This window comes from Symphalangus syndactylus, chromosome 9 (genome assembly GCF_028878055.3).
Source record: "Symphalangus syndactylus isolate Jambi chromosome 9, NHGRI_mSymSyn1-v2.1_pri, whole genome shotgun sequence".
NCBI lineage: Eukaryota > Metazoa > Chordata > Mammalia > Primates > Hylobatidae > Symphalangus > Symphalangus syndactylus.
This window is the reverse complement of record NC_072431.2, coordinates 16,509,455-16,534,634: the sequence shown is the minus strand read 5'-3', so window position 1 is coordinate 16,534,634 and position 25,180 is coordinate 16,509,455. Positions and strand designations below refer to the sequence as shown.

Genomic DNA, 25,180 nt, shown 5'->3' with positions numbered 1-25,180 from the left:
ATTGGATAGATTTACCAAGCATTTTTTGACTGTTTATCTTGGAGGTATTAGAATAGTACTTTTAGATCTTAAGCAGGAGAACCAGAGATGCAGGTTTATGTTAGCAGTTGAGTCACTCAGAATCCTGAAAGGCATTGGGGGTGGGATGGGACAGGATCTGAAAAATTTGCCTCTATAGTTTCTCTCTGTGATAGTTAAAAATATTGTAATAAGAGTGACCTTTTCCTATCGGGTTTTCTATATGGTAGATTACTATAAGCTTTTCTTCTGTGCATACACATATATTATGTATACATACATTTTATGAAAATGACATTATAGATGTTATTTTGATAACATATTCCTTTGAGGATATATATCTATATATATAAATACAAATGTAGAGACACATATATGAGTAATTATTTTGGCTTACTATCTCTACTAATGATAGCTTACAAATCAAATATATGAGTGCTTTTATTTGAAAGATTTTATCCAAATCCTTCAAATAAGGTAGTAATATTTGTTAAGAAAATGGAAAATTATCTAATAGAAAAATGCATTGAAGTACACTATTATTATATTATTTTGTATTAATAACAATTCTATGTTGTAGATAAAATCATTTTATTTCGCAAATAAAAAATACAGCATAATGATTGACTAGTCCATGTCAATGTAGCTAGTAACTGCTGGGATTCAAACCCAAGTCTTTATAATTTTAAATGTGGCTTTTATTATATTCTACTGCTTTGTGTAATTGTGAAAGGCCCTTTTATTTTTTCTGTTTATGCTTAATTCTGTATACTCGCTCTCATTCTGTTTTTAGGACCAATTTGACCTAATCTAGGAAGAATGTGAGGAGGCTTAGTTGGATAATCTGTGTGAAGCATATTTTACTTGCCCTTGGTGGTTTGTGTTTGACCAATTGTGAACCAATTTTGGAAGCAGGGCTTCTGCTTATTCAGGATGAGGATTTTATCTTACTACTGCTTGTTCCCTCCTAGGAACTGAAAATCCTAGTTTGATTCTAGGCCAAGGATGTGGCCTTGGTCATTGAGGGAGACTTCCCTGATGTTAATTACTGAACGCTTTGCAGTCTCTGAATATTGCCTGGTTTTATACTTCCTATCACTGGTTGCCCCCCACCCAAATGTGCCATCATCTCATGCTAGACCTTTCTAATTACAGTACACCCAGGACCTGTGGTCTGTTACACTTCATTTGTAATACTCTGTTCTTTCTCATATGCTTTTTATTTCCTACCAGTATAGGTATCTGCAACTGACCTTCCCCTACCATCTGCCATTTCTCAATGATCAGGTCTAATCCTGGCCCCACCCTGACCCCTTACATGGCCTTGTTTCTTGCTGCATAATCTAAGCAGTGACCTAAGGTATTACACCGAAGAACATAAGAATCACTGTGTGAGTTGGTGATACATGTCACAGAAGTACATTGAACAGAGTTATAAGAGATCTTAGTAGTTCCCTAGCCTAAGCCTCTCATATTATGGATAAGGAGACTGAGGCAAAGCTTTGCGCTCTATATCACAGTTGGTGGCAGAGATAGAACTGGAATTAATAGTAACCTCATTTTAAATTTCTGTTATATCCACTTTGAACAAATAGCCCCGTCAGTATGACAGTTTGGGATGACAAAAAATCATTTCAGTATGCACTATCAGTGTCTGGTAAGAGTTTACACTTGTGTATTTCTGTTTTTACTTGGAAATACCCAAAAAGGAATTATTTGAAAATTTGTTTCCATAACTGCCAACATGTGAAAGCAGGATTTTTAAAAAAGTAAAGCAGTATCATTCCACCAGATGTCACTGTTTGCATGTAGCAATGAAGTTACAATGATTAAAAATACAATTTCCCCCTCCCCAATCATGTTTTGTAAAAAAAAAAAAAAAAAAAAAAAAAAATTATAATTATACACTTAATCTTCTATAGACTTGTTATTTTATCAGGACTGTATTTTCTGATCTTTTTAAAACATACGAAGTATTCATATGCCTCTGCTGCAGATTTCAAAGAAAAATATTATAAAAGACTAAAGAAAGCTATTTGTAGATTAACATTTTCAAAAAGATGAAAACCTAAAGCTTTTTCCAGACCTTGGCGTCTGCTTTTTAAACAACATTCTCTGTAGGTTAATGATTTTCAAATTGTTGATTGCAGCCCAGTGAGTGGGTGGTGAAATCAGTTTAGTGGTTTGCTATGAGCACTTTAAAAAATGGTATCTAGAATAGAATCATTGCATGTGAGATTGACTTTGATGAAACTTTTGTATGTGAGCACTCTTCAAATTTCCCTGTATACATCTTCTATGAGTTACCTAAGAGTGACTGTGAGCAACATCCTGTGAAGCCTCTCTCAGGCTTTTGTATACCAAAGAGCAAGATAAATTTGTTAAGGAAGAGATAGTGAAGCTGTGATGGAGAACCTCTCTGTTAGGGTCATATCAAGGTAGGGGAGGATTGCTGGAGGGAGATCCCTTCTCCATGCTTCACAAGATGTAGCTCACAGTCACCTTTATGTAGCTCATAGAAGATATGTGCAGAGATTTTTTCAGAGTACTCACAGCTTAGAACGAATGTTTTCCAAACTTCTTTAACAGCATCATACAATCAGAAATACATTTCTCTCTCTGGCCTCATGGGAGACCAATATTGACCCAAAAGGAGGTTTAACTTTCACTCTGAGAGAGGTGGGCTTGTTTCCTTCATTCAACTCCCTCAATGATCATAAACTATAATGGCTGTAATATCAATCACTTTCTTAGCATATTCTGTGTGCAAGCCTCTTCACATACATGATTTCTAAGACATTTGACTCTGAAAAACTCAATCACTGTTGCCATTTGTAAATGAGAAAACAGATTGAAGAAGGAAACATAGCACAGTGAGGGAACCAAATTCTGTTTTTTAACCTCATTCCAAAGGCTCACTCTTTCCACTATATCAGTGATTTTTAGTCTTCTTTGAGGATAAGAGTCATCTGGGTTGTTTGATAAGTGTATCAATTCCCAGGCTCTATCCCAAACCTACTGAATTAGAATCTTCAGAGAAGGGGTCTGGGAAGGTGTAGATTTGATTTCATCCCAGGATATTCTTATGATTAGGCTGTTTTAGGAAAGATTGAGTACCTTAGTGGTTCTCCATCTTCAGAGTGCACAGAATCACCTTCAGGGCTGGTTATAACGCAGATGGCTAGGCCTCAGCTCCTGAGTTTCTGACTCATTAGGTCTGTGGTGGGGCTCAATAACTTGCATTCCTAACAAGTTCTTATATGATACTAATGCTGTTCGATAGGGAATACGCTTTGAGAACTACCCAGCATCTCATGCCTTACCAATGATTCTGTTTCCCAGGGCAGAGTCTGGGGCTGGCCGTGGCTGTGAGGCTTTTCTTACTCAGCCAAAATTCCACAATATTTATTTAGTACCTACTCCATTCAAATTTTTGGGAGATAGAAAGTGAGTAAGTCTCACTTTTTCTCCCAAACAAGCCTATGCTCTCCTGTGAAAAAGGCATATGGAATAGAATGCAGTATATTGTATAATGAAAGAGCAGATGAAATGCAACAGGGAAACCAGGGAGTCAGACATGAATCTGGGCTGGGTAGAGGAGGATTTGTAAAGGTCTCATGGAGGAGTTGAGATCTGAAGGTCTTGCTCTCATCATTCTCCATTTCCATAGCCGCTCAGTACTATAATGGCCTGTTGATTTTGCCTGTTTCCCCTATTGCTCCTGGAGTAATCCCAGCACATAAGGCATTTTTTTTTTTGCATTGCAAATGTAGCTTGGGTGGAAGGTTGGGAGAAGGAAGCAGAGTTTGCAAAGTAGATGGTGTCCAGACTGTGAAGGACCCTGACTGCCAGGGTCAGGAGCTTGGGTTATATATACTGTGTGTGTAGTCAGTGAGATGTTTGGAGAGGGGGTGACTGATAACAACAGTTGCAGGGATATGTGGCTTGGATTGGAGGAGGGAGGGTCTGGAGGTAAGGGACCAGCAAAGATGGTATCACAGGACTCAGTGAGAGAAGATGCAGTGAACAGGAGACACATCATGGAGGGAGAATGAACAGAAATAGTCATTACTGTTGGGAGTGAGGAAGAGATTGGTGATGAAGAGATTTTCAGTCTGAACCACTGAGATAGTGGTGTTTTTCAAAGAGAACTCTAGAAAGGGTTGGTTCTTTTCTCTGGACAAAAAGAAGGAAGCACTGAAAATCCGGATAAAAATTTCTAGGTAAGTGCTTCATCTTTGTCATACAGGAGCATAAAGGCTAACCTTAGGTATGCCTTTCCACAAAGGCCCCCACTCATGTCTGCCAGAGCTATGCACTCTAGAATGTTCAGTGACCTTCACTTTCTTCCAACCAATCCATATTTCTGTTTATTTAGCATGCTTTTGGAATGTGAAAGAGCAAAAGACAATAAGTTGTAAATGACTTTTTCTATCCTGTTTCTGGCTTAGAGCCAGAGAAAAGTACAGCAGTGCTTCTAGATAATTCTTAGTCACTGCTCTCCTCATCACCATCTCCCTCTCCTTCCAACCTGTCTTAAAAATACTTATTGATCCTGATGTCTGTATTCACTTGGCTCATTTTCTTAGTCCCTAGACCTTCCCCTGTTCTTTTGTTTTCTTGGATACACTGGAATTCAGCTTCGGAAAACGGAAACATCTTGTATTTGTCTGTTCATATGCTGCTAATCAAGTTAGACCCGAGATTGGGTAATTTATAAAAGAAAGAGGCTTAATTGACTCACAGTTCTGCAGGGCTGAGGAGGCCTCAGGAAACTTACAATCATGGTGGAAGGAGAAGCAAACATGTCCTTCTTCACATGGTGGCAGCAAGGAGAAATAATGAACAAAAGGGGGAAAAGCCCCTTATGAAACCATCAGCTCTTGTGATAAATCACTCACATCATGAGAACAGCACTATGGGGTAACCACTCCCATAATTCACTTACCTCCCACCGGGTCCCTCCCACAACACACGGGGGTTATGGGAACTACAATTCAAGATGAGATTTGGGTGGGGACACAGCCAAACCGTATCACAGCTTTAGCTATTTTAAGCAAAAAGGGACTTAGTAATGGGAATTTGGTGTTTTAAAATCAATGAGAGGGTTAGAAAAATGGGGCGTTAGGTAGGGAGATCTCCCAGGGATGACTCACAGAGCATGTTTAACTGGCTGCCTAGGGTGCTGCTGCTCCTGACACAGGAAGGTGGCAAATCTAGAAGCCAGCACTGGCAACATACCACCTTAACTGAGATTCAGGGATTAAGTAGCCTTTACTGTCACAGCTTTGGACTCTGGAGCCACACTGTGTCTGTTTGACATGCTCACTGGCAAAAAACAAACAAGTAAAAAACACAACTCACAAAGTCGTAACTGGAACACTGCTACAGAAGAACTCAACATTGTTATGACTGTACTTGCCAACAGAAACATCAGAACCTTCTGCCTTCTAATTGCATTTGGTTAGTGGATTCCAAATAATATCTAGAACACTGGCTTCTGGAACCTCTGCCCCGAGTTAAAACAATTGTGCCTCAGCCTCCTGAGTATCTGGGACTGCATGTGTGTGCCACTACACCCAGCTAATTTTTGTGTTTTAGTAGAGATGAGGTTTCGCTATGTTTGCTAGGCTGGGCTTGAACTCCTGGCCTCAAGTGATCTGCTTGCCTCGGCCTCCCAAAGTGCTGGGATTACAGGCATGAACCACCATGCCTGGCCAAGAGAGTTTTACCTCTCCATCCTTGGCAGTTCAGGAAAGCACATTAGAAGGAGGATGGAATGGGTATTAAGTGGCAGTGGTATTCACCTTGCTGGGAGTAGAGTTTTAACCTCTCTTTGAATTCAGGTATTTTAGTAGGTAAGATAGGAAGCTTTTATTCATGACTCTACTCTGACAAAGCCATATCTTCTTCAGCCTGGCTCTGAGTGGGTCTACTTCTTAACAGCAGGTATCATAGGATTTGAGGATTTCAGTATATTATTAAGCAACTGAAATCAGTTGGGTTTTTGTATGCTTAGTTTTCAATTTGGTAACTCATAAAGTGTTTCTTTCTATAATAGTATATCAATAAGTTAGAGGGAACAGTTGCTTTAAATGCTTCAGTGTGAAATTGATATATCTATATTATGTATGTGGCACATGACTATATATATATTCTTAGATATTTTGTCTTTATATTCATTTTATATTTGTTTTACAGTTAAGTGTTACAATACAAAAGTTAATGTATTTTTAAGCCAGTCTGTAGGTCAGTAATTAATGACACATTTTACCTTCAAATTTTGATTTATCTCATCTGTTTAGCTTAATCTTTTATTGATAAGTTTTGTCCCATATATATTCTTATGTATATGTAGCTTGTAGCCTAGAAGAAAGACTTGATGCCTACACAGTTTTCTGTTCATCTCAGCAAGAAGGGAAAACCATAATGTGAGAAGGCACTTCTGTTTAGGCTGATGCTTTGCCCCACCCAGGAAATGAAACTTTGCATGTATGTGTGAGCTTGGAATGGGGAATAGGTGAGAGATCAGAAGGTAGAGAAGTTTTTCTTTTTTAACCTCTTTTGTAACTAGACTTTCACAGGGTGAATTTGTTATTCTAGTATAATGAAACAAAACCATCATAAATATTACTACTAAAATGTATTAAGAACCAGATATTAGCATTTTTTGGATTATTTCTTATTTTGGATTATCTGACTTCTACACAATCTCTGTTTAGTGCAGACGTCAAATGTCCATGTGTTTATTTCAGTGGAGTTGTGAAATGAGGGCAAACATCTTATACTTTGTCAATTAGTTAAAAAACAAACTTATTGTTCTTATCACATTGTAGAATATTGTATGGAATTCCTGTTATGGATGACAACCAAGAATATGTTCATATTCCTCCAACACCGCAAGGGATACCACCTGAATTGGCACAAGGAACTAGAGAGCGTGCTCACAAACCACACTTGCAAGTCTTGGGAAAGAAAGTAAGAACTTTCTTTAATATTAGTTTTTTGTAGCTCACAGGTCCTGAAACTTTTTGGTTTCAGGAGACTTTTTTCACTCTTAAAAATTGTTGAGGGCTGGCCAGGTGTGGTAGCTCACGCCTGTAATCCCAGAACTTTGGGAGGACTTGGCGAGAGGATTGCTTGAGCCCAGGAATTTGAGACCAGTCTGGCCAACATAACGAGACCTCATATCTAAAAATAATAACCCAGCCTGGTGGCACACGTGTGTGGTCCCAGCTACTTGGGAGGCTAAGATGAGGGAATCACTTGAGCCCAGGCAGTTAAGGCCTCCACTGAGCCGTGACTGCGCCACTGCACTCCAGCCTGGGCAACAGAGAGAGACCCCGTCTCAAAAAAAAATTCTTGAAGACCTCAATAACTTTTTATGTGAGTTACATCTATTAACATGCTAGGAGGCCAATAGAGCCTTGGGGAATCTGAGGAACTATAACAAAAGATCTAGTATTTGTGTTATCACAAAAGATGGGGAGAGACTGAAAAGTATTGAAATAAATAATGTCTGAAAAGTTACCAGTTTGGCAAAAGGCAGAAAGCTATAGATTCAGGAGCCTGAGCAAATCCCAAACTGGAAAAATCCAAAGGCATATAGACCAAACCACATAATATTCAAACTTCTGAAAATGAAAGATAAACCAAACATCAATCTAAGAAAAGTGGGAGTGGCTATATTAATATCAGATAAGATAGACTTCCAAGCAAAGAAAGTTCTCAGAGACACAGAGGGGCATTATATTAAGATAGAGAAAGCAACGAAAAAGAAACAACATGCTACCTGTAGGGGAAAAACCATTTGAATGGAAATGGGTTTCTCGTGAGAAGTGATGGAGGCCAGAAGTAAGTGGCAGAACATTTTTCAAGTGCTGGAAGAAAACAATTGTGTTCCCAGAATCCTATGTCCAGAAAAATGTCCTTTAGGAACAAAGGAATCAAGACATTCTCAGATAGAAGGAAATGAAGAGAATTTGTTTCCAGCATACCTAACCTAAAAGAATGGCTAGGAAAAGTTCTCTAAATAGAGAGAAATGATAAGAGAAAAAATCCAGGAATATGTAGAAGGAATAAAGCACATGTAAAGCAAAAATATGGGTAAGTACAATAAAATTTCCTTCTCCTTTTGAGTTTTGTAAGTTATATTTGTCCATTGAAGCAAAATTTATCATGCCGATGTGGTTGTAACAGAATATAGAGGAAATATTTAAGGCATGCTATAAATGGGAAAGGGTAAAGAGACATAAAGGGAGGTGAGATTTCTACATATCACTTGAACTAGTAAAATAATACCCTCAGTCAATCGTGGTAAGCTATATTTATAAAATGTAATACTTAGGGTAACAATTTAAAAGCTATACAAAGAGATATACTAAAAACACTATAAATAAAAGTAGAATTCTAAAATATGTTCAAGTAATGTACAGGAAGACAGGAAAAAGAAAACAGAGAAACAAAAGAAACCAGCCAGAGCAGACAGGAAACAAAATCTAAAATGACAGACTTAAGCCCTAACTTAAATGTAAATGGTTTGAATTTAGCAATTAAGCGACAGAGTGGTAAAATGGATTAAAATACATGACCCAGATATATAATATTTACAAGAAACAAATTTAAAACATAATGATATAGCCAGTTTGAAAATAAAAGGGTTAAAAATACACAAACACCGTTCAAAGAAAAGTGGGAATGGCTATATTAATATCAGATAAGATAGACTTCCAAGCAAAGAAAGTTCTCAGAGACACAAAGGGGCATCATATTATCATAAAAGTGTCAGCACATCAAGAAGACATGCCAGTCTTAAAAAATATATGCATCAGACAATAGAACTGCAAAACATGCAAAGCAAAAGCTAAGAACTGAGAGGAGAAATAGACAATTCCACAATTATAGTTGGAGAGTTCAGCATTTCTCTCTCAAGAATTCATAGAACACTTAGAAAATCAGCAACAACCCCATCAACCAGTAGGTTCCAGTTGAAATTTATAGAACACTGTACCCAACAAAAACAGAATGCGTATTCTTTTCAGATGCCATGAAACATATACCAGGATAGAGCAAATCCATAATGGACTAAAACTAGAAATCAGGAAGAGGAAGATAACAAAAATCTCCAAACACTTGGAATCTAAACAGTACAGCTATAAATAATCTATGGGTTAAAGAAGAAGTTTCAAGGGATTTAAAAAATACATTGAACTGAATGAAAATGAAAATACAACATATCAAAATTTGTGGGACATAGCTAAGCAGAATTTCTAGCACTAAAAGTTTTCAATAGAAAAGAGAAAGTCTCAAATTAATAATTTAAGCTCCCACCTAAGAACCAAAAAAAAAAGCAAAATGAACCCAAAACAAGCAGAAGGAAGGAATAAAAGCAGAAATCAATGAAATTGAAAACAGAAAAACAGTAAGGAAAATTAATGAAAGAAAGAGCTAGTCATTTGAAAAGATCATTGAAATTAATCTCTGGCAAGACTGACAAGAAAAAAAGAAAAGCCATAAATTACCAATATTATAAATGAAATGAGATGTTACTACAGACCCTGCAGATATAAAGATATTAATATAGGAATACTATGAACAACTCTACACATGCATACATTTGATTACTTAGATGACATGAAGAAATTCTTGAAAAACACAAACTACCACAACTCACCCAGTATGAAATAGATTATTTGAATAGCCCTATAAATGTTAAGGAAATTGAATTATTGATTTATAGAACATTCCCCTTCTCCCAAATATGTAAGCGCAGATGATTTTACTAGAGAGAATTCTACCATACATTTAAGGAACAATTAACACCAATTCTATACAATCTCTTTCAGAAAGTAAGAGGAGGGAAGACTTCTCAATTCATTTTTTGAAGTCAGTAATACCCTACTATCTAAACTAGGCAAAGACAGTAAAAAAAACAAACAAAACAAACAAAAAAAAAAGAAAGAAAAATGTAGATCAGTATCCTTGCTACGGTTCAAATGTTTGTCTCCTCCAAAACTCATGTTGAAATTTAATTGCCGTTGTAACAGTATTGAGAGGTGGGACCTTTAAGAGGTGATTAGGCCCTTATGGGTGGGAAGAATGCTATTAGGAATGGGCAAGTTCAGCTCTCTTTTTCCCTTTTGGCCTTTCCGTCTTCCACCATGTGAGGACACAGTAAGAAGGCCTACATCAGATGGTAGTGCCTTGATCTTGGACTTCTTTCCACCTTCCAGAACTGTGAGAGAATACATTTTTATTCTTTATAAATTACCCAGTCTCAGATATTCTGTTATAGCAGTGCAAAACAGATTAAGACAACTCATAAATATTGGTTATAAAAATCCTTAACAAATGTTAGGTCATAGAATTAAAAATACATAAAAAGAATTATCCACCAGGACTTTAGGGAATTATTCCAGAGATTTGAGGCTGTCTCAGTATTGGAAAGTCAATCTACTGTAATTCATCATTTTAACAGAATAAAGAAGAAAAATTGCATAATCATATTAATCAATGAAGAGAAAGCATTTGACAGATTTCATCACCCATTTTCATGATAAAATTTTCAGCAAAATAGGAATAGAGGGAAACTTCTACAGCTTGATAAAGAGCAGCTGCAAAAACCTACAGCTAACATAGTATTTAATGGTGAAAGCCTGATTGTTTCCCCACACCACTCTTATTCAAGATAGTGCTGGAAATTCTAGGCAGTGCATTAAGGCAAGAAGTGGAAAAAAAATCTTGCAGACCAGAAAAGAAGCAATACAGCTGCCCCTATGTGCAGATGACATGCCAGTCTATATAGAAAATTCTGAGGAATCAGCCGGGTGCAGTGGCTCATGCCTGTAAGCCCAGCACTTTGGGAGGCCAAGGCGGGCAGCTTGCTTGAGCCCAAGAGTTTGAGACCAGCTGGGGCAACATGACAAAATCCCATCTCTACAAAAAATACAAAAATTAGCTGGGTGTGGTGGTGGTGTGTACCTGTAGTCCCATGGCCTTAGGGCTTTCTGGGAGGGTGAGGTGAGAATATCACCTGAGCCTGGGAGATTGAGGCTGCAGTGAGCCGTGATCATGCTACTGCACTCCAGCCTAGACAACAGTGAGATCCCCATGTCAATAAATAAATAAATAAATAAATAAATAAATAAATAAATAATTAAATAAGTTCTGAGGAATCTGTACAAGAAAAATCTCACAGAACTAATAACTGAGCTCAGTAAAGTTACAGGATGCAAAATAAACATGAATAATTCATTGTATTTCTAAGCATCTGTGAATGAACATGTACTGAAATATATACCGATATTAAAACTATATAATTTATAATTGCTAAAAACTGAAATAATTAAGTGTAAATCTAACAAAACATGTATAAGAGTTAGATGCTGAGGACTACAAAATGCTGATAAAAGAAATAAAAGTGATCTAAGTAAATAGAGAGATTCCCTATTTATAGTTTGGAAGAATCAGGATAGTAAACATGTCATTTCTCCTCAAATTGATACACAGATTTAAGCAATTCCTGTCAAATTTCCAGCAAGGCTTTTTTTGTACATGTAAACAAGAGTATTCTAAAGTTTGTATGGAAATTCAAAGAAAGTAGGAGAGCTAAAATAATTTTGGATAAGAAGAATAAAATGGGAGAAATCAGTTTAGCTGACTTCCTGACTTACTATATTACAGTCATTAAGATGGTGTGGTCTTGGTGGAGGGGTAGGCCTACAGATCAATGGGACAGAGTAGAAAACCCACAAATGGACTCCTACAGATATGCACAACTGATTTTTTTATAAAAATGCAAAAATTATTCAATGGTGTAGGATGGCCTTTTCAAACAATTGCTGCTCAATCAATTGTACATCCCTTAGCCAAAAAAACAACCCTGACCTAAGTCTTGCATCCTATAAAAAATGTACTTAAAATAATAATTCATAGACGCATGTAAAATATAAAACTATTAAACTTGTAGAAAAAACATAGGAGATCTTTGGGATTTAGGGCTAGGCAAAGCATTCTTACACTTGACACCAAAAGCACTATTTGTAAAAGAAAAAACAGATAAATTGGACTTCATCAGAATTAATTTTTTTTCTCTACAAAAGACCCTGTTAAGAGGATTAAGTACAAGCCACTGACTCGGAGAAAATATTTTGCAAAACACATATCCAGCAAAGAATTAGTATCTAGAACACATATGAATTTTCAAGACTCAATGTAAAAAAAATCTAACTGGAAAGTGGGCAAAACCATTAATAAACATTTCACCAAACAGGATATGTAGATGGCAAAGAAGCATATGAAAAATGCACAACATCATTAGCTATTAGGGAAATGCAAATTAAAACCACCATAAGCTATTACTACAGAATGGTTAAAATAAAATAATAGTGATAACACCAAATGCCAGTAAGGATGTGGAGGAGAAATAGGATCATTGATATATTGTTTTTGGGAAGGTAAAATTGTACAGCCCTCTAGAAAGCAGTTTGGTAATTAGAAAAAAACCCAAAGTATGCATGCGATTCTGTAAGATAAAGTGTCCGTCCAGGCATGCATACAACCCAGCAATTGCATGCCTGGGTGCTTATCTTACAGAAATGAAAATTTATAATTACATTATAATTTGTACACAAAAGTTTATCACAGCTTTATTAATGGAAGCCAAACTCTCTGTGGGCTTCTCACAGTGTACCCACACCAGAGTAAACTGCAGCCTTGAACCACTGCTCAGCCTCCTTACCCGTGAGCTATCAACACTGAAGCAGGTTGCATAGTGAAAAAAAAAACAAAAAAAAACTCAAACAGGAAACACTCTGGATATCCTTCAGTGGGTTAAGAAAACTGTGGCACATCCATAGATGGAATACTAATCACCAATAAAAAGGAATTAACTATTGATACATGCGATAACAATGAATCTTAAGAGAATTGGGCTGAAAAATCCAATTCTAAAAGATTACATACTGTGTAATTTCATTATATAACTTCCTTGAAATGACAAAATTATACAAATAAAGAATAGAATAGTGATTTCCAGGTTTTCAGGATGCGGGTTAGGATTAGTATGACTTTAAAGGACAAGGTGGATCCCTCGTGATGATGGAAATGTTTTGTAGCTTGACTGTTTCATGTCAACATGTTGTTTATGATATGGTACTATGGTTTTGCACGATGTTGTCTTTGGGCTAAACTGGACAAAGGGAAGATGGGATATCTTTGTATTATTTCTTAAAACTGCATGTGAATCTACAATCTAAAAATAAAAAGCCTAATAAAGAAATTGTGGTCAGTGGAACAGAAAAAAAAAGAAAAATAAGAAAAAAATGTGGCCTCAGTTAAAAAGATAATTGTTACATGATGATTTGTACAATAAAAAAGCTTGTTGCAATTGAAATCTGAAACTGTATTGATGACTTCCATACTTTATTATATTAAAATCTATTGTTTTATCTTGTACTTTGAATGGACCTTTTACTCATGCATTATTTCAAATAACGTCACACATTGGTTATTTGGAAAATATTGTTCAGTTATTTAACTCTTCAAATGTTGACACATTTCAATATAATACACAATATCAAAATAGCTTATTTTTAAAATTGTCAGAAAAGTTCTTTAGCATTGGGAACCTTGCAAACTCATGGTAAGGGACACATGTTTTCCAAAATTCTAATTTCTGTTCGAAAGCTCAATTTTTTTCATTGTCACAAATACACTCGGGTGTTCTATTTGAAGTGACAAGTGTGCTTCATTCCTTTTCAAGAAAAATCTTGCCATATACCCAAGTCTCAATAAACATGGTTTGATGTTCGTTTTCTTAAATGAAAATGGAGGCTAGTTCAGTTCACGACTCAAACAACAGCACATATGCATTTCCTCCAAACCACCATCATACTTCACCATGGCCACAGATGTATTTTGTTTGTATTTCTCATTTAATCACATTAAATATTAAGATGTGTGGAGATTTAATAAAATTAAAATTTTCCCTTCTTTCTGGTGGGCATTTTTAAGGTGCTGCTGTCTTGGTTCATGCTTTGGCACTGTGAGTTTCACCATATCTATCTATATATGTATACACACACACATATATATACACATATATACATATGTGTGTATATATATATTTTTCCCCATCAGTGCAAATGTTAACATAGTGAAAAAGGCAAATAATCATCCCCAGGGTCTCAGACTACATTTTGAAAACTGATATTCTGCCTTAGGTTTCATTTAAATGAAATTTAACTTGACCCTGAAACTAATTTGCATGTCTCTTTCCCTTAGTGAACAGAATACTCTGACCTTGGGTCATCAGTAGGAACAAGAGTTATTGCATCAGCTTGTAATATGCATCATGGCCTTAGGAGGTATGCAGGCACTGTTAAACACAAATTAACCCAGGATGCTTCAGAGTTAGTCATTCAGTTTGCTATGCAACAGCCATTGTCCTTTCAAGTTCTGGCAGCCACTACCCCTGTTGCTTCTAATATTTTCCTAGGACTCTTCTTAGAAAGTTCTGAGCATTGCTGGGGGAACCAATTTACCATGGTTAGTCTTATTTACTAGTAGAATTTAGTAAATTCTCTCCTGAAGGTGCATCTGTACTTTCCCTTGAGAGCAAGTTACTGTTGTTTAGTGACAGCTTTCCTGCCCTTCCCACTTGGAGACTTGTATCTTACTTCTAGGGCAGTAGTTTTATTCTGGTGGCTTCAGCTGCTGGAAGTATACTCTGTGGGAAAAAGTACTGTACTGTATGTGACATAGCATTTGAATACCTGAAATCCTCTTAATTTGTAGGTGATCCTTAGAAGATCTGCCAGCTGATTTTAGAAGAGTTTATTCATCTTTTAGTAAGGACTTCCTGGCTCTAGGTCTGTACAGCATAAAGTGATGCACTATGTCCAGCATAACAGGACAAGTGAAACCAAAAACTTAATTTTGAAGTCTTATGCTGGAAAAATTACCTGGCAACTGTAAAATCTGCCTTTCTCAAAATACTGTACTCTTCTGGGAGACAGGAAATATATGATGAAGTATATGGAATAGTTGAGGATTTTATCTCTGACTAGAAATAAAAGCACTCCAGATGCAGTGACAGCTTACAATAGTGAATCTTTATTTACTGGGTTTGGGTTTTCATATATTACTCTGGAAAGTTTGTGTATCATCCACACTCCAGATGTCATTGGTAAGCGTTCATTTTTAAAGCTAGAGTTATGTTTTTTTGCAGTTGATGCTTTAAAATTGAGCTCATTTTCCTAGTGAAAGACAGATCATTTTGGGGGAAAAGGCATAGTCCAATTAAATATTATTAAAAGTAAATAAAAATATTAAAACAATTATCAATAATATTGTGGCAAAACATAATTATCAATAATATTGTGGCTTCATAAAGCTATTTTAAAATCTTACCACATTTTCTTCAAGATCTTATCATGAATACCTGATTATTATTTTTTGCATGTAACTATTAAAAATTTTTTTCTTTTTACTTTTTTATTTTTTGTTTTTTTGAGTTGGAGCCTCACTGCAATGCCCAGGCTGGAGTGCAATGGTGTGATCTGAGCTGACTGCAACCTCCGCCTCCCAAGTTCAAGCAATTCTCCTGCCTCAACCTCCCAAGTAGCTGGGACTACAGGCGTGTGCCACCATGCCCAGCTAATTTTTATATTTTTAGTAGAGATGGAGTTTCACCATATTGGCCAGGCTGGTCTCAAACTCCTGATGTCAAGTGATCCACCTTGCCTGGGCCTCCCAAAGTGCTAGGATTACAGGCGTGAGCCACTGTGCCCGGCTTATTATTTTATTTATAATAGTTTTATTTTTAAAAAATAGTTTTAGACTTACAGAAAACCTACAAAAACAGTATGGCAGTTTTCCATATATACCACACTGTGTTTCTCCTATTATTAACATAGTAATAGTGGGTTGAATAGTTGTCTCCAAAAGATATGTCCAAGTCCTAACCCATGGTACCTGTGAGTGTGACCTTATTTAGAAATAGGATCTTTGCAGATGTAGTTAAGGATCTTGAGATGAGATCATCCATAGGGTGGGCCTTGAATCTGATATGACTGGTATCCTTATAAAAGGAGAATGCCATGTGAACACACAGAGAGACACTCAGAGAAGAAGGCCATGTGCTGGTGGAGACAGAAATTGGAGTGATGCTGCTGCAGGCAAAAGAATGCCAAGGATTGCCAGCAACCACTGAAGCTGGGAAGAGCAAGGAGGAATTCCTCCCTAAAGTCTTCAGAGGGAGCATGGCCCTCCCTTCACCTTGAATCCTGAACTGTGAGAGAATAAATGTTTGTTGTTTTAAGCCATCCAGTGGTAATTTGTTATGGCCACCCTGGGAAATTTATATGACATATTATAGTAGTATGGTGCATTTGTTAAAATTAATGAACCATTGTTGATACATTATTGTTAACTAAGATCCACATTTCATTCAGATTTCCTTAGTTTTTATGTAATGTCCTCTTTCTATGTCAGGATCTCATCCAGGATACCATATTTACATTCAGTTGTCAAGTCTGCCTTAGGCTCCTCTTGGCTGTGATAGTTTCTCAGACTTTCCTTGTTTTTGATGGCTTTGACAATTTTGAGGAGTTCTGGTCAGGTGTTTTGTAGAATGTCTCCCATTTGGGATTTGCACGATCCCCTCCCCGCCCCTCCCCTCCCCTCCCCTCCCCTCCCGTCCCCTCCCCTCCCCTCCGCTCCCCTCCTTTCCTTCGAGACAGGGTCTTGCTCTGTTGCCCAGGCTGGAGTGCAGTGGCGTGATCATGGCTGACTGCAGCCTTGACCTCCAGGGCTCAAGTGATCCTCCCACTTCAGCCTCCTGAGTAGCTAGGACTACAGGCATATGCCACTACACCTGGCTAATTTTTAAATTTTTTTGTAGGGTCTTACTATGTTGCTCAAGCTGGTCTTGAACTCCTGGCCTCAAGTGGTCCTCCAGCCTTGGCCTCCCAAAGTTCTGAGACAGGTGTGAGCCACCACACCCAGCCATGATGTTTCTCTGATTTGATTCAATTATGTGATTTTTGGAGGAAGACCACTGAGTTAAAAAGTGCCATTTTCATCAGGTATCAGGGTTATGTACTATCGACATGATTTATTAATGTTGACGTTAACCTCGATCACCTGGCTAGGTAGTGTTTACCAGGTTTCTTCATTTAAAGTCTGTCTTTTTTTCCCCTTCCCCTATTATTCAGAAGAAAGTCACCATACACAGCCACACCTAAGAAGTGGGGGGTTATGCTCCACCTCTTTGAGGGTAGAGTGTCTACAAAAATTTATTAGAACTCTTCTATATAGGAAGTGTGTCTATTCTTCTCATTCATTTACTCAGTCATTTATTTATATCAGTATGATTTGTGAATATTTACGTTATACTTTGAGCTGTAATCCAGTACTACATTATTATTATTAGTTTTGATAAAATTATTTGATCTTTGGCCATTGGGAACTCTTTCAGATGCCTTCTATGTCTCTTTTGACACCCTATCATTGTGGGATTTTTTTAGAACACTCTCTTAATTTTTGGCAGTATTAGATATTCTAGGTTCATCTTGTATATTTCCTGCCCCAGTCCTAGAATCAGCCATTTCAACAAGGAGCCCTGGATCTCTTTATTGGGGAATATAATTAAAAACTAAGATCCAGGCAGTAGGTGTGCTTGTTTCTACTGGGCATTGTTGCTTCTAGGTCTTGTCAGCTGTCAAAGCAAGGAAATATATGTGTGTACACAAACTTGTATAAATAAATACATGTATCTGTACATATTCCTATATGTAAACATCTGTATCTATAGTAAGCTAAATATGAGTTCTTACTGATGCATCCAACTCTAATCCATTACCTCACGGGTCATTCTAGTTTCCTTCCTTTTTTTCTACGCCAGCAGTGACAAACCAGGCTTCCATAATTCTCCCTCAATTTATTAAATTTTTCAGTTCCAGTGCACGTGCATAGAAGTATTAGAATTGTTAATTCATAATCATGTGGGATACAACTTTATTACCTAATGTATAGCGCTATGTGCATAGTTCCTTTTGCCTTTAGTTTTATGTACACATTTCCAAAGTAACTGAGGTCAACAACTTTTCCCCCCACCCCCTTGGGTGAGATTGTTTCATATGTTTGTAATACAGTTAGACTGTTTTATTACATTCTGGATTCCATCCTGGGATTCCTCCTGACCTCCTAAATGATTTAAAAAAATTCATATTAAAGGAGAGATCATGCATATTTAGGGTGATATGGCTGTAGGCATAAATTTGCATTACATTAAAATTCACCCCTTGTGCTTCAAAGTTCAATGGGTTTTTAAAAATGTATAATGTCATGTAGCCACAATTCCAGATCATACAGAATAGTTTCACATCCCTAAAAAAATCCCCTAGACCTGATTAATTTTTATTTGGAAAAGAAATACAGAAACCAAACTAGCAAACACCTGAGAATATGTTAGTAAGATTTTGGAAATGTTAACATTTTGTCATACTTGTTTCATATTTTTTAAAATAAAAATTTTAAAATTATTAAATTAAGGCCTTTTGTACTTCTTAATTCCATTTCTCTTCCTCCCTACCCAGCAGTTACTGGTACAATTATAGTAGTTTTTCCAGTCCATGAGTTTATACTTTGCTAGATGTATTCGTGAGCCTAACCAATAAATAATACATTTTTTGTGTTTTCTGGATACATTTATATAAATGACATATTTTATATGATTCTTTCTAAAACTTGCTTATTTTCTTCTCAATACCTGCTTCTAAGATCCATCTCTAGATCATAATTTTTGTGTTTTAGTGTGTTTTATAGTGTTTATGAGTATACCACATTTTATTTATGTTACTCTATTAATGGACATTTAGATTGGGTTTAATTTTTTTATTTCATATGCTCTGTGAATATCCCATACTCATCTCCCCATCCATGTGTGAAAGAATTTGCCTAGGCTATATAGCTGGAAGTTAAATTCCAGGAAGATGTGGTATGTACACTTTCTGCTCTACTAGATATGGCCAACTGGCCTCCAGTGTGTTCTACAAATTTCCCCAAGTCCTTAGCATCAGTTGGTAATAAAGACTTTCACATTTTTGCTAGCCTGATGGCTGTAAAAAAATTCTTTTCCATATTTTCAGAAGCTGTGGAACCAAAAATTCTCAGCAACTAAAAATAATTTTGACAGGAGATTGAGTTTTTACTCTCAGGGCCATTTCTTACCATTTCTAGTAACCTTTTATGTTATTTTCAAAGATGTGTGCTTATCCAGAATTCACGAAGTTGTTTTGGAATACAGCTGCACCTAAATTCTCTGTTCCAGAATCTGTCATGAAGGAGACTCTATATCCAAAATATGAGGTAACATACCGAATGGGTTTTCTTTATTATTGTTGTTGCTATTATTTAATAATTAAATTGTATAATTGGCTATGACGTTAAATTTTACTGGACATTTATGTAAATTACCAGACAGTTATTGCCATAATTAGGATTAACTGGGTGTCACTACAGAAGTTATTTATATATGTAAATAATAATTATATGTGTGTATAGAAATATATACCTGCATACTTATAAATTTATAGTTTTATATGTTTATATATATATATATATATATAATTTTTTTTGAGATGGAGTTTTGCTCTTGTTGCCCAGGCTGGAGTGCAATGGTGCGATCTTGGCTCACCACAACCTTCGCCCCCCAGGTTCAAGCAATTCTCCTGCCTCAGCCTCCCAAGTAGCTAGGATTACAGGCATGTGCCACCACACCTGGCTAATTCTGTATTTTTAGTGGAGATGGGGTTTCTCCATGTTGGTGCGGCTGGTCTCGAACTCCTGACCTCAGGTGATCCACCCCGCTTGGCCTCCCCAAGTGCTGGGATTACAGGGATGAGCCACCACACCTGGCCATAATTTTATATATTATGTATGTATATTTTAAAAATGTTATACTTATCCATGTGACTTTAGCTAGTTAAGAAGAATATTCTGTTTTATTTTTGAAAGAATGTTTTATTTGAGAGTTCAAGATATAAAGCTACTTGAGTTGTTTAGAGATCTTCATGGTATTTTCATTTGTTTTTAAAATCACATTTTAAATTAATGCTAAAAACATTTAATAATACCCAAATGTGGTAATCTTTTTCCTTCCCTTAAAGAAGAATGATCACTCTCAATTTATGTTATACTGATCATTTTAAAAATTAGAAAAATGAGGAGAAATAAAACAAAATAACCTATTATTCTTCTCCCACAGAGAATTGCTGCCCACTTTTTGGTTCATTTCCTTTGGTTTGTAAAAATTCTTCTCCTTCTTCCTCCTCCTCTTTTCTGCTTTTTCCTTTTTTTCTTTTACAATATTTCAGTGATGAGCATCATTGTACATAAATTTTTAGTGGCATTCAGAATTATTTTATTTGCACAGCATTGTAGGCAGCTTATGAAAACACATATATCAGAAAAAGATAAAACAAAAAAGTTAAAGAAATTGTGGGGAAAACAGAACATGAGTAATAGCATAATAAAGCCAGAGGTAAGATTAATATGAAGAAATTCAGTTCATGTATGCTGTTGCTTGAAATGGGGTCATCAGTTTATCTCCTAGCTTTCTTGCAACCAAGGCATGATGGAGTCTTGTTCATATTTAACCTGTTGATACTACATGTTTAGAAGTTAATATTGAAATATCTTTGCGTTTCTTGGATTACTTGTTCATAGTGTATTATTGTTAAATATTATGTTGAATTCTGTTAGGCCATATTTTATTTTTAATTTTAAATATATACTCATGGGTGAAATATCTGTGTAGCGTATTTTTTTTTCCTTTGTCGGACTTTGCTATCAGAGCTATTCTTGCTTTATAAGGTTAACTGGATAGCATTTCATCATTTTTAATATTCTGAAATTGATATGGCTTAGGAATAATCTTGACAAGTTGGAAGAACTCACTGTTTGGACTCAGCCATTTGGTAAAGTAATTGTTTAATAATTAAAAATTTTTCTTTTCTAATTCTTAGCTTATTCATATTTACTATTTTTCTTGTCAATTGGCAACATATCCTACAGTAAGCTATGTATTTAATTGAGATTTATAAGTTATATACATAGAGTTGCATATATTTTGTCAGTTTTAATGTTCATTTCTAATATTGCATCGTTTTCTTTTTCCTTTCTGATGGTGTTTCTGATATTTTTTTCTTAGAGTAGAATTTTTAGAAAGTAGTTTTTTTCTTTTTTCATTTGTTTTTAAATTAAATGCTTTCCCTATATTTGTCAGACTGCTATACTCATACCAGTATAACACCATCCCTTTTATTTTATTTTTTTAGAAAGATGTATAATATGTAGTTCCCTGGCTATTAGATATCATGACCAGTCAACCAGAAAAACACATGAGTTTAACCCACCATCTTTGACATATTTTTGATTATTGGCTTTCTGCTTTCCATAGAATGTTGACATTCTATGTTGGCATTTTTCTAATTTTTTTTTTTTTTTTTTTTTTTTTGAGGCAGAGTCTTACTCTATCACCAGGCTGGAGTGCAGTGGTGCAATCTTGGCTCACTGCAACCTCTGCCTCTCAAGTTCAAGCAATTCCCCTGCCTCAGCCTCCCGAGTAGCCAGGACTACAGGCGTGCACCACCATGCCTGGCTAATTTTTTGTATTTTTAGTAGAGATGGGGTTTCACTGTTTTAGCTAGGATAGTCTCGATCTCCTGACCTTGTGAGCCGCCCACCTTGGCCTCCCAAAGTTCTGGGATTACAGGCGTTGAGCCACCACGCCCAGACTCTGATTTCTTTTGCAGAAAACTTAATTAATTTCTTCATGTTTCTTCTTTTTTAAAAATAATATATGTAATTTATGAGTTTTCTTCTGTGTACTTGACCTTATTTCAAATCTTTTCATTTGCAGTGTCTTTATTTATTTTCAAAGTAATTTCTATTGCAATTTTCCTTTTCTTTTTGATACACCATAGTGTTTAAACATTTTTAAAAAACTTGTTGGAATTATTTTGTTTAAATTTTATTCTTAATCCTTATTAGTGTAAGAAAATATATTCTTCAAAATACCAGTTTCTTGGAATTTATGGATATTTGCTTTGGGTTGTGCTAGATATCCCAATATCTCTCAGTTAATTCAGTGGTATTATTTGTTATGACTTTGATATTGTGGCCAGACTAAGCAGAGCACACCTTAGGTATCAGATAGTCTTGAATCTGAATTCTACTTACTTTCTGGGTAACCTCGTACTATTATTTTAACCTCATGAAGTCTCAGTTTTTTTTGTTTGCAAAGTGGGTCTTTTGAGGATTTAATGAGACTATATGGTGCATTGCTCGATAAGTAGTAGGTGCTCAAATAATAATAGACAACTATTATACTGTAATATTGTTACATTTTATGTGGCATATTTATTTCATTTGATCTCATAAAGACTTTAATTAAATACAAATTTTCAGTGAAGTTATGTGTCAATTTTTCCATGTGTTAGCCGGGCATGGTGGCTCACGCCTGTAATCCCAGCACTTTGGGAGGCTGAGTTGGGTGGATCGCTCGAGGCCAGGAGTTAGAGACCAACCTGGCCAACATGATGAAACCCTATCATTACCAAAAATACAAAAAAAAAAAAATTTCCACGTGTTACTAACAGTTTTACTTTCTGCGATTAGAAGATGTTTTGTCTTTATTATGAGTTTTGTCTCTTATTGATTTGAAATGATCCAGTTTGGCCTATTCAGTGCTTGAATTCTACTCTAGTATGTCTAGCCCTGTGTTCTCTCTGTGTTCAGAAATATTTTTAGGTTAATACTTTTTATTGTTTTTGTTTTGTTTTGTTTTAGATGAGCCCTATAAATAACATATGGTGTTTTGGTCCTACTATTATTATTTTATTTTGTGGTTTCTGTTTTTTTTAAATTTCTGTTCTCTTTTGTTAACTCCCTACTGTCTGTGCTGTTTTCAGAGTGGCAAGGGCTATTACAATTACTTCAGAAATCACACTAGTGGTATATGAACGCTTACTTGTAGTAAAAATTCAAACAATAAAGATGAATATGACATAAAGAGCAGTCCCCCTCCTTAATGCTGTCCTTCTCCAGTTCTCTTCTCCCTGAAGTTGGCCGTTGTTAAATGCATTTTGTATATCCATTCAGACATTTTCATTGTCATTTATGTCATGCAGGTGTGTGCAAATTAATACTTTTACATATGTGGATTTGTAATTTATATTATTCTACATCTTGATTTTTTTGACTTAAAATACTTGAATATATATCTTTGCACACATATGTGTATTTTTCTGTTTGGAATTGCTAGTCAAAGTGTATGTATATTTCAAGTCTTAGAAGATTATCATATATATTTGCATTTTTTAATAATGCAGTCTAACCTTTTCATTTACTTAAGAAAATACTTACATATTGTTTTTGAAAAATATGTCATGAGCTAGAAAGAGAAAGTTAATGATATAAAGTATATTAAAAGATTGCCTTCATGCAAAAGATTGGTGAGTATTAATTTGCATAAGTCAATGTGGCATCTGTGAAAATATGATGCTCACATCTGCTTCAAGAAAATCTGCTGAGGGGGCGTACTTGACTGGCGGCCTCCAGCTGCTGTCCTGTAGACCTAACATGGCATTTCCTCCAAGGCCATGCTTCCTTGGGGCTGCTCCCAGCCAGGGACTGTGCACAAGGTGGTTGCTAGAGCAGATGCATTCCTGCTTAATTGTGATTGCTTTCATGGGCAATTTTGGCTCAGGGACTTTTCATCTGCCTGGTTGAATCTTTCGTAGAACTGCTCCGTGGTCTGAAGCTCTTTCTACCTAATCCTTCCTCTATCATCCCCTTTCAGAGACGTCAAATCTGCATAATGTTCTGAAGGCTCCCTCTGCCTACTCCTGCACCTTCTCATTTTATCCTGTACTGTTGGCGTCTACTTCTACTTGAGCTGACACAGTAGGGAGTCTGCAATATGAGTGCAATGTGTTTTAAACTATGTTTGTTTACAAAGTATGGGCATATATTTTTCTATCTATGTTTATAGGAAAGTGTGAATGTAGGGAATTGAGGGTAGGCAAAATTGTTTTAAAAGAAGTGAAATTGTAGCAGGAATAGGAAGAATTAGTGAGAACTGGTGACCATGGAGTAACCCATTAGAAAAGTAGTCCGAAAGAAAATCAGTACTGGTGGTTGTCCACTCCCAGTGACCAGGAGAAAAAGGATCCAACAGCATTTTCTGGAACAAAAAGATAGCTCAAGCTCACCTGACATTTTCGTTTCACCAGAACTGGCATTGACTCTTTCTTCAAAGACTCCTGGTTGTGATGAATGGGAAATGATATTTAGATGCACAGATCTATGTGCTTATGTTTTTAAAAAGCAAATTTAACTTATTTTTTGTTTGATGCTGTCTTTATTTTCACCTGTTATTCCTTTTCTTAAACTTATATTTTTCAGTTGTTCCTTTTTAAAAAATAAAATTCAGGGCCGGGCGCGATGGCTCACGCCTGTAATCCCAGCACTTTGGGAGGCCGAGGCGGGCGGATCACGAGGTCAGGAGATCGAGACCATCCTGGCTAACACAGTGAAACCCCGTCTCTACTAAAAATACAAAAAAATTTAGCAGGGCGAAATGGCGGGCGCCTGTAGTCCCAGCTACTCGGGAGGCTGAGGCAGGAGAATGGCGTGAACCCCGGGGGGCGGAGCCTGCAGTGAGCCGAGATCGCGCCACTGCACTCCAGCCTGGGCGACAGCGAGACTCTGTCTCAAAAAAAAAAAAAAATAAAAATAAAAATAAAATAAAATAAAATAAAATTCAGTAGTCTGGATATAATATATTCATGATTTTACATTTTCATGGTTATTTAAAAATATCTGGCATGTATTTAAGCACATCAAGAGTCAATCAGAATCTATATGCTTTCCATGAAGGATCAAGACTTTAAAACATTTCACTTTACTCCCATCTGCCATCTGCCACATTGGAGACCATTAAATATTTTTGCTCCTGATAATTTTAATGTTCACTCTGTGCATCAATAATTACATAGATTTAGCTATGTTTTTCTGACTTATTTTCTTTCCACAATTTCTTCTGTCTTACATCATTTCCTTTCTTCTAATAATTTTTGTTTTCCTTATTATATTT

General features: G+C 36.1%; 1 protein-coding gene across 5 annotated transcripts in view; it reads left to right on the top strand.

Moving 5' to 3' along the window:
- TTC6 (tetratricopeptide repeat domain 6) overlaps positions 1–25,180 on the top strand; it is a 256,504-nt gene that overhangs the window by 115,095 nt on the left and 116,229 nt on the right. For all 5 annotated transcript variants that reach the window (XR_010122452.1, XM_063645902.1, XM_063645901.1 and 2 more), the window contains 2 exons: positions 6,855–6,996; positions 19,285–19,389. Coding sequence is in view for 4 of the 5 variants with exons in the window: in XM_063645902.1 (XP_063501972.1) it covers positions 6,855–6,996; positions 19,285–19,389 (247 nt within the window). In the remaining variant the exon portion in view is untranslated. The remainder of the gene's footprint in view (positions 1–6,854; positions 6,997–19,284; positions 19,390–25,180) is intronic.